This window comes from Magallana gigas, chromosome 7, assembly GCF_963853765.1.
Source record: "Magallana gigas chromosome 7, xbMagGiga1.1, whole genome shotgun sequence".
NCBI classification, from domain to species: Eukaryota; Metazoa; Mollusca; class Bivalvia; order Ostreida; family Ostreidae; genus Magallana; species Magallana gigas.
Window position 1 is genome coordinate 50,297,759 of NC_088859.1, and position 10,967 is coordinate 50,308,725.

At 32.5% G+C, this 10,967-nt stretch overlaps 1 protein-coding gene across 1 annotated transcript; it reads left to right on the top strand.

The window, feature by feature from the left end:
• Window positions 1-5,684: 5,684 nt before the first annotated feature.
• LOC105345488 (thioredoxin) lies at window positions 5,685-9,131 on the top strand. The gene is made up of 5 exons (XM_011453620.4): window positions 5,685-6,059; window positions 7,403-7,507; window positions 8,449-8,517; window positions 8,673-8,738; window positions 8,888-9,131. The coding sequence occupies exons 1-5, from the start codon at window positions 6,039-6,041 to the stop codon at window positions 8,954-8,956; spliced, it is 330 nt and encodes a 109-aa protein (XP_011451922.3). The 5' UTR covers window positions 5,685-6,038; the 3' UTR covers window positions 8,957-9,131.
• Window positions 9,132-10,967: the final 1,836 nt, after the last annotated feature.

Here is a 10,967-nt window from a genome sequence, read left to right on the forward strand (position 1 = left end):
TCGTAATATTATGTGGATGACTTGACAGAATGTTGATATTAGCATGTCTGGCATATATCTTCAATCTATATATTCAGCTACTTGAGATATATTGATAAAACTGCGAAAAAATGAAGATATTTGTAACGAAATGCACAAGTAGCTGACTACAAAAAGAGAGATATCTGAGTAATTGTGTGATCATATTATGTGGATGACTTGACAGAATGTTGATATTAGCATGTCTGACATATATCTTACATCTATATATTCAGCTACTTGAGATATATTGACAAAACTGCCAAAAAAATGAAGATATTTGTAACGAAATGCACAAGTAGCTGACTACATAAAGAGAGATATCTGAGTAATAATGTCGTAATATTATGTGGATGACTTGACAGAATGTTGATATTAGCATGTCTGGCATATATCTTCAATCTATATATTCAGCTACTTGAGATATATCGACAAAACTGCCAAAAAATGAAGATATTTATAACGAAATGCACAAGTAGCTGACTTCATAAAGAGAGATATCTGAGTAATTGTGTGGTAATATTATGTGGGTGACTTGACAGAATGCTGATATTAGCATGTCTGACATATATCTTCAATCTATATATTCAGCTACTTGAGATATATTCACAAAACCGCCAAGAAATGAAGATATTTGTAATGAAATGCACAAGTAGCTGTCTACATAAAGAGAGATATCTGAGTAATTGTGTCGTAATATTATGTGTATGACTTGACAGAATGTTGATATTAGCATGTCTGGCATATATCTTCAATCTATATATTCAGCTACTTGAGATATATTCACAAAACCGCCAAGAAATCAAGATATTTGTAATGAAATGCACAAGTAGCTGTCTACATAAAGAGAGATATCTGAGTAATTGTGTCGTAATATTATGTGTATGACTTGACAGAATGTTGATATTAGCATGTCTGGCATATATCTTCAATCTATATATTCAGCTACTTGAGATATATTAATAAAACCGCAAAAAAATGAAGGTATTTGTAACGAAATGCACAAGTAGCTGACTACATAAAGAGAGATATCTGAGTAATTGTGTCGTAATATTATGTGGATGACTTGACAGAATGTTGATATTAGCATGTCTGACATATATCTTCAATCTATATATTCAGCTACTTGAGATATATTGATAAAACCGCAAAAAAATAAAGATATTTGTAACGAAATGCACAAGTAGCTGACTACATAAAGAGAGATATCTGAGTAATTGTGTCGTAATATTATGTTGATGACTTGACAGAATGTTAATATTAGCATGTCTGGCATATATCGTACATCTCTATATTTAGCTACTTGAGATATATTCACAAATCCGCCAAGAAATGAAGATATTTGTAACGAAATGCACAAGTAGCTGACTACATAAAGAGAGATATCTGAGTAATTGTGTCGTAATATTATGTGGATGACTTGACAGAATGTTGATATTAGCATGTCTGACATATATCTTCAATCTATATATTTAGCTACTTGAGATATATTCACAAAACTGCCAAAAATAAAGATATTTATAACGAAATGCACAAGTAGCTGACTACATAAAGAGAGATATCTGAGTAATTGTGTCGTAATATTATGTGGATGACTTGACGGAATGTTGATATTAGCATGTCTGGCATATATCTTCAATCTATATATTCAGCTACTTGAGATATATTGATAAAACTGCGAAAAAATGAATATATTTGTAACGAAATGCACAAGTAGCTGACTACAAAAAGAGAGATATCTAAGTAATTGTGTCGTAATATTATGTGGATGACTTGACAGAATGTTGATATTAGCATGTCTGACATATATCTTACATCTATATATTCAGCTACTTGAGATATATTGACAAAACTGCCAAAAAATGAAGATATTTGTAACGAAATGCACAAGTAGCTGACTACATAAAGAGAGATATCTGAGTAATAATGTCGTAATATTATGTGGATGACTTGACAGAATGTTGATATTAGCATGTCTGGCATATATCTTCAATCTATATATTCAGCTACTTGAGATATATTGATAAAACCGCAAAAAAATGAAGATATTTGTAACGAAATGCACAAGTAGCTGACTACATAAAAAGAGATATCTGAGTAATTGTGTCGTAATGTTATGTGGATGACTTGACAGAATGTTAATATTAGCATGTCTGGCATATATCGTACATCTATATATTTAGCTACTTGAGATATATCGACAAAACTGCCAAAAAATGAAGATATTTATAACGAAATGCACAAGTAGCTGACTTCATAAAGAGAGATATCTGAGTAATTGTGTGGTAATATTATGTGGATGACTTGACAGAATGCTGATATTAGCATGTCTGACATATATCTTCAATCTATATATTCAGCTACTTGAGATATATTCACAAAACCGCCAAGAACTGAAAATATTTGTAATGAAATGCACAAGTAGCTGACTACATATAGAGAGATATCTGAGTAATTGTGTGGTAATATTATGTGGATGACTTGACAGAATGTTCATATTAGCATGTCTGGCATATATCTTCATTCTATATATTCAGCTACTTGAGATATATTGACAAAACCGCCAAAAAAGAATGATATTTGTAACGAAATGGACAAGTAGCTGACTACATCAAGAGAGATATCTGAGTAATTGTGTCGTAATATTATGTGGATGACTTGACAGAATGTTAATATTAGCATTTCTGGCATATATCTTACTTCTATATATTTAGCTACTTGAGATATATCGACAAAACTGCCAAAAAATGAAGATATTTATAACGAAATGCACAAGTAGCTGACTTCATAAAGAGAGATATCTGAGTAATTGTGTGGTAATATTATGTGGATGACTTGACAGAATGTTGATATTAGCATGTCTGACATATATCTTCAATCTATATATTCAGCTACTTGAGATATATTCACAAAACCGCCAAGAAATGAAGATATTTGTAATGAAATGCACAAGTAGCTGTCTACATAAAGAGAGATATCTGAGTAATTGTGTCGTAATATTATGTGTATGACTTGACAGAATGTTGATATTAGCATGTCTGGCATATATCTTCAATTTATATATTCAGCTACTTGAGATATATTGATAAAACTGCAAAAAAATGAAGATATTTGTAACGAAATGCACAAGTAGCTGACTACATCAAGAGAGATATCTGAGTAATTGTGTCGTTATATTATGTGGATGACTTGACAGAATGTTGATATTAGCATGTCTGGCACATATCTTCAATCTAGATATTCAGCTACTTGAGATATATTGACAAAACCGCCAAAAAAGAATGATATTTGTAACGAAATGCACAGGTACCTGACTACATAAAGAGAGATATCTGAGTAATTGTGTGATCAAATTATGTGGATGACTTGACAGAATGTTGATATTAGCAAAACTGGCATATATCTTTAATCTATATGTTCAGCTACTTGAAATATATCGACAAAACCGCCAAAAAAGAATGATATTTGAAGCAAAATGCACAAGTAGCTGACTACATAAAGAGAGATATCTGAGTAATTGTGTCGGAATATTATGTGGATGACTTGACAGAATGTTGATATTAGCATGTCTGACATATATCTTCAATCTATATATTCAGCTACTTGAGATATATTCACAAAACCGCCAAGAAATGAAGATATTTGTAATGAAATGCACAAGTAGCTGACTACATATAGAGAGATATCTGAGTAATTGTGTCGTAATATTATGTGGATGACTTGACAGAATGTTGATATTAGCATGTCTGGCACATATCTTCAATCTAGATATTCAGCTACTTGAGATATATTGACAAAACTGCCAAAAAGAAAGATATTTGTAACGAAATGCACAGGTACCTGACTACATAAAGAGAGATATCTGAGTAATTGTGTGATCAAGTTATGTGGATGACTTGACAGAATGTTGATATTAGCCAAACTAGCATATATCTTCAATCTATATGTTCAGCTACTTGAAATATATCGACAAAACCGCCAAAAAAGAATGATATTTGAAACAAAATGCACAAGTAGCTGACTACATAAAGAGAGATATCTGAGTAATTGTGTGGTAATATTATGTGGATGACTTGACAGAATGTTGATATTAGCATGTCTGACATATATCTTCAATCTATATATTCAGCTACTTGAGATATATTCACAAAACCGCCAAGAAATGAAGATATTTGTAATGAAATGCACAAGTAGCTGACTACATAAAGAGAGATATCTGAGTAATTGTGTCGTTATATTATGTGGATGACTTGTCAGAATGTTGATATTAGCATGTCTGACATATATCTTACATCTATATATTTAGCTACTTGAGATATATTGACAAAACTGCCAAAAAATGAAGATTTTTATAACAAAATGCACAAGTAGCTGACTACATAAAGAGAGATATCTGAGTAATTGTGTCGTAATATTAAGTGGATGACTTGACAGAATGTTGATATTAGCATGTCTGGCATATATCTTCAATCTATATATTCAGCTACTTGAGATATATTGATAAAACTGCAAAAAAATGAAGATATTTGTAGCGAAATGCACAAGTAGCTGACTACATCAAGAGAGATATCTGAGTAATTGTGTCGTAATATTATGTTGATGACTTGACAGAATGTTTATATTAGCATGTTTGGCATATATCTTCAATCTATATATTCATGTACTTGAGATATATTGATAAAACCGCAAAGAAATGAAGATATTTGTAACGAAATGCACAAGTAGCTGACTACATAAAGAGAGATATCTGAGTAATTGTGTTGTTATATTATGTGGATGACTTGACAGAATGTTGATTTTAGCAAGACTGGCATATATCTTACATCTATATATTCAGCTACTTGAGATATATTGACAAAACTGCCAAAAAGAAAGATATTTATAACGAAATGCACAAGTAGCTGACTACATAAAGAGAGATATCTGAGTAATTGTGTCGTAATATTATGTGGATGACTTGACAGGATGTTGATATTAGCATGTCTGGCATATATTTTCAATATATATATACAGCTACTTGAGATATATTAACAAAACAGCCAAAAAATAAAGATATTTGTAACGAAACGCACAAGTAGCTGACTACATAAAGAGAGATATCTGAGTAATTGTGTGGTAATATTATGTGGATGACTCGGCAGAATGTTGATATTAGCAAGTCAGGCATATATTTTCAGTCTATATATACAGCTACTTGAGATATATTGACAATCGACAGTGATATAGTGCAATGTACATCTTAAGAACAAAAATAGAAATCCTTGGTATGTGTTCTCCCATGGACGGTAAGAAGTATCTAGAAGCCAAGTTTCTTTAATTTCGTAGCCAGTTACTAGTAGCTAGCTTTTCTTACTTCTCGTAGCCAGTTACTAGTAGCCAGTTACTAGTAGCTAACTTTTATTTAATCTCGTAGCCAGGTACTAGTAGCTAGCTTTTCTTACTTCTCGTAGCCAGTTACTAGTAGCCAGTTACTAGTAGCTAACTTTACCTATCTAATAAACACCCCCTCCTGATTCAGACACACTTTAACGATAAGTAGAATTTACGGACACCGCAGGGTCGGCTGAAGTGACAACTTGAGAGAAGTGAACGAGTAAGGGGGTTTCCCTGGAAATCCTCTACCGTGATAACAGATCAATGTTTACACATTCCGCGATGGTTATTTTTATGATATGCAGTTCTCTAGCTATTGCCCTGAATCCAACCGACCTGTCGGGGTCTTTGATACCATTATTATGAATATTTGAAATAAAAGGTGATTTCTAGAAATAGGTGACAAGATAAATGTCGTTATTGACAGTACATGATAAGGGATTGGTTTGTGATTAAAAATACCATCTAATTCGGACTTCTGCTTTATTTATAATTGTAAGAGCCCTAATTAGAGTAAGCACAGTAACGGTATCAACAGTAGTTCCAATTAGGAGCAGCTTCTGACAGGTAAAAGTGTATTGATCAATTCTGTCGCCTAGCAACAGGCTAGCTGTCATCACTGCTCATTGAGACTCAAAACCTACAAAATGAAGGAAATATTCACTCAGGTAAAGCATTATTGTTTATTTATATTTGAATCCAAATTCTATATTCTAAATTCTAGCATTAAGCTCCATTTTGTAGCCTTTTTATTGTTTGATTGAACAAATCTTGCATCTTTTTATTTAAAAAAAATGTGAGATACCTGATGATAATTTCTGTATATTGATTTACTGCAAATCGATTCGATCTTGATCTTCAGTCATGTTAGAATTGTGCATTGGTTGTACAAACATCGTGCCTGGCAGATTAACATGTTAAACTTATTGCTTGATTATTTATTTCTAAAAGCATGTTGTCTGTTTGTAAATAATAATTGATGTAACGCTCTAATCCATGCTTCACTGATAGGTAACACGTGTCAGAAAGAAAAGTGTTATACAATTACACTTGATTTTATTGTTGTTTATTTTCAATGGGGAGTACGTCACACATTGAGGTGAACCATACTACTTTAAATGGAAGACCATACAATATAAAACAGTGTCTTATGATCATACAGGCACTTGACATACAAACAATTACTTCGTGCAACAAGTGTCATTAGCATGTTTATCATTTAAACCAAGTTTTAAAGGGGCATGGTCAGGATTTTGGTCATTTTTATTTTTCTAAATGTCAGTCGTAGATGTCAAGATACAAAGCTCACAATTCTTTGTTATGTAAACAAGGTTCGTGACCTGTTTTTATTAACATTGGTTTAATATTCCTATAAAAGTACTTTTTCAAGCTGAATTTTCTGCTTATTTGTTTTTGAGCATAAAAAAACAGTTCCTAGCGTTTTTAACATTCATTTTAGGTAAAAAAAACAAAAACTTGAATTTTTACTTTAACATTTATGTTAACTGTAAATGTAAACTATGTTTGCATTATTTAAGAGTTGTGAGCTCAATTTCTCGCTTAAAAGACAACGAATGACACTTAAATCGTGGCTGACTATTAGAAAAGCTTCACTGAAGCATTGTAAATGATTAAAAACGGAAAAATAATTTTTGACCAAAATCGTGACAAAGCCTATATAGTATTTAATCGAGAAGAGTCGGAAAACATTTCTCCATTATTGTTATTATTATGTCATATTGGTTTATGCGATAAAATATACTATATAATTAGTCGTATTAGGATCGTAGAATAAGACAGATTTAAAATGTTTTGTTCTTGTGTGATCCATGTCTTTTTTGGATCGCTTAGTAAACTCACGAAGTTTTTTTTGAGAATATTCACTAGTTATACATCAATTTTCAACTTTCTTAAGTAGCGAAACACCCAGTTCGTTTCTGATTGTATGGTATAAGCGTAACATTGTTAGAAAACAGACAGCTAGGTTGTAGACTGTCAATCTCTTCCTTAGGACGAGTTGGATGACTTGCTGAGGAGCGCGGGACAGAAGCTGGTCATCGTTGACTTCTGGGCCACGTGGTGTGGACCGTGTAAGGTGATTGGGCCCATGTTCCGGGTGAGTCCCCAGTCATCAGGTTCTATCTACTAGTATATGTTCCTTTAATTGTGGATCACAACATTACACCCTTCTCCCGGTTAATATGATTATTCAAATTAAAATCAAAATAATGCTTCAGAATGATATTAAACTTCAGAGCAAAACAAAGAACAAAAACAAAAAACAAGAATTTAATCTAAAAGTGCAAAATATAAAACAGATTCTTAGTGAACCCAAATTGACCAATTTTTAAAAAAATTCTTAAATGATAACAATGAACTTTTTGTTGTTAGAAATAAAAGTAAATTGACCTTAATGGTATTATTTAAGTTTACAGAAAATACATGTAACTATTTATTTAAATCTTTATCATCAGTTATTCACATAAAACAAATAATGTACGCAGATTGCGCCATTTTTGTCGACATTGTAATGCTAAATCAACCGCAGAGCGTAAACGGTTATAATATAATTATAAATTTCGGTAGTCATCCATATATAACTCTATTTTAAGTTTATTGATTTGAAAAACCCTCCTCCAGTAACTCGAGCTGAAACAAACATACATACTTTCAGTTTAGGAAAATCTTGCCCATAATTGTTAACAAAATAAAAATAAAATGACAAGTTTATTACAGAGGTTCGTTCCTCTTATTTTAGGTAACTATTATGTCAACTCTAGTCTAAAAATTCATAATATCGTTTATTGATAGCAATTTTCTCTAATCTTATGTACTTAATAAACAGTTAAAACACAAATGCATATCCACAAAAAAAGATTTTATCTTTATAACAGCTGTACAATATTACATGTAAATACATGTATATGGTAACATATACAACTAATGACGCTATAGTTTTAAAATGTTTCCAAGTACATGTAACTCCATCAATCCTTCACAGAAACTTTATTTCATGAACTAAATAATTGATTTTTATTAGGTTTCTTCTTTCTCCAGAAACTTGCCAATGACCCAGAGTACGAGAAAGATGTAATATTCGCCTCCGTGGACGTGGATGAGGCTAATGTACGTTGTCTTGATAATGACCTGACTTACCTACTTTAAATTTATTACTAGTTTTTTTGCCTCAACTTTTTGAATTTTATTAACTAAAGATTCATTTAACAGAAAGTATTTTATCCACAAACACGTTTCATTATGACTGTTTTACTCATAAACAGGAGCTGGCTGAGGAAATAGGAATTGAGTGTATGCCAACGATAATGTTTTTCAAAAACAGCGAAAAGGTAGAATTAATCATATATGTGTTTTGTATAGCTATAAATTATCTTTATTAGTGTTTAGGTGTTTAATTTAACAATATTCGCTTTAATATTTAATAGTAATGTAAGGATGACTGTTAATCAAGTTGTCTTTTTTTTTTTTTTTTACAAAGATTGATGAAATGTCTGGTGCCAACAAAGCCAAACTCGTGGAGAAGATAGAGGAGCTCCGAAAGAGATGACACCACCCCCCCCCCCCCCCCACCATCGGATACACAAAGGATCCCCAGTATTTTCTTAATCGTACTTTATATCAAAACAAAGTACCAACAGTCCCCTCCCCTCCTTTTGTCAATACCCATTTGTATGTGTCCCGTGTCTCCGTGTGCTGGATGTGTTCAATTAGAAATGTTTCCTTCTGACTGAAACGTGTTGTAAAACCATTAAATTACATAAACTGTTAAAATACTCCAAATAAATTGTTTAAACAACCAATGTAAAACACATTTGTTAAATTGAAATCTGTAAAATAAATACAAATACGGAAACTCATAATGACGTCGAAATAGAGGATAACAACTTTCAAGCTTTCAATATCAAAGCTTTCATTTGCAAAGTATATAAAACATGTTTTGCTGAATGCTAACAGTCAACTTCTGACAATCGTTTCTGACTTGAATTTTATATTCTCAATTCAACATCCTACATGGTACTAACTGTTTTTATTGTCTCGTTGTTTGTTTTCTGAGAGTCCCTCGATCTTGATGTGTTTGATGGCCGTGGACTGTTGTTTCTTCCAAGTAAACGATTCCCAAAATTTACCAGCATTACAAGATTCTCCTTCCGAAACAAAATGTAAAGCCATGGGTCAATCACCGAATTGGTCACGGCCATGCGTAAAAAAGTGAGCTCTGTTTTTCCCTGCCCACTTACAGAAAACGTCGCGTGCTGAAATACATTCACCTGAAATGTTAACGATACAAAGTTAGATTTTGTGAGGCTATTAAAACCTTGACTCTGTTTACCCTCATAAATTACCAGGAAATAGAATATCTAGAAGGCACTATACTCTGTCCAAAGATATTTATGCATCAGGTACATGTAACGTTACTTTGCTGAATTGAAGACTTTTTATGGTTTTAACCACAGGGGCATCGTATCCGCTCTACACTCTATGACATATATATTATTATATATCATATATGTCATAGAGTGTAGAGCGGATACGATGCCCCTGTGTTTTAACGTTATTTATTTAATAGCTAGTTTGAAACAAAAATCCAAAGATTTTTTTCCTGTAACTTATTAGAAAACTACCCGGATGTAAATGAGAACGTGTTCGGGCTGATTTGAAAACTTCCAAAAGAATATGAGATGATAGAATTTCCTCTTATATATCTTCGAACGAAGTCTGTTTTTGTTCCCGTCTTTTTCTACGAGTGATAATAGATGGAGTGTCAGTGGATAATATATGGATTTTTTCACTTCATATCGAATTCAATTGTTCTTCCTTTTAAGTATGAGTTGGTATGCCTAATATTTTAAAAAAGTCAAAAGGTAAAAGAAAAAAAGAGGAGAAGAAATTAAAAAAAAAAATTCAATGAAGTTTACCATAAACAAGACATCTCACCCTTATCACGTTATTAAAATTACTACCCTACAGAAGAAAAATGTATTTAAGATTTCTTTTAATGAACGTGCTAGCTTTGAAAAGAATAATTCTTAAATATAATTGTAATCTTACAGAAACAAAATGTATCATAGATTTTTTTAAATTAATGTGCTAGCTTTGAAATGAATAGTTCTTATATAGAATTGTAATCTTAGTAAGATACAAATAATGGAATATCTTACCATAAGTGGAGCCCAGCAGGAAGTGAAGAGTACGACGATCGCTAACAGGAAGAGGACCACCGGAAGGTCATTGCGCTTGGTCTTCGTGGCAGTCTTGCTGAACTTGTTCCTGATGAAAAAAATGATCACCAAGAAGTTGATGAACACAGTCATTATAACAACCATTGCTCCAGTGGTGGCGTAGATGTAGGAGTAGATGACCTTTGATGTCACCGACATGTCGATGAAGTCCAGAAAACACCAGGACCCTGGGTAGTAGTTCATACTCGCGCCCAAACCATACAGATGCAGAGAGCTAAGGACTCCTGCTAAGATCCAGACGATCCCCAGCATTATCCAAGTTCGACGATTCTTAGTAGGAGTGTTGTATAGGAACGGGAAGAAAATTGCAAAGAAACG

Coding starts and splice junctions, on each gene's coding strand:
- LOC105345488 (XM_011453620.4), top strand. CDS start 6,039: ATGAAGGAAATATTCACTCAG. Junction 6,060..7,402: donor TGAAGGAAATATTCACTCAG/GTAAAGCATTAT, acceptor TCTCTTCCTTAG/GACGAGTTGGATGACTTGCT. Junction 8,739..8,887: donor TTTTCAAAAACAGCGAAAAG/GTAGAATTAATC, acceptor TTTTTTACAAAG/ATTGATGAAATGTCTGGTGC.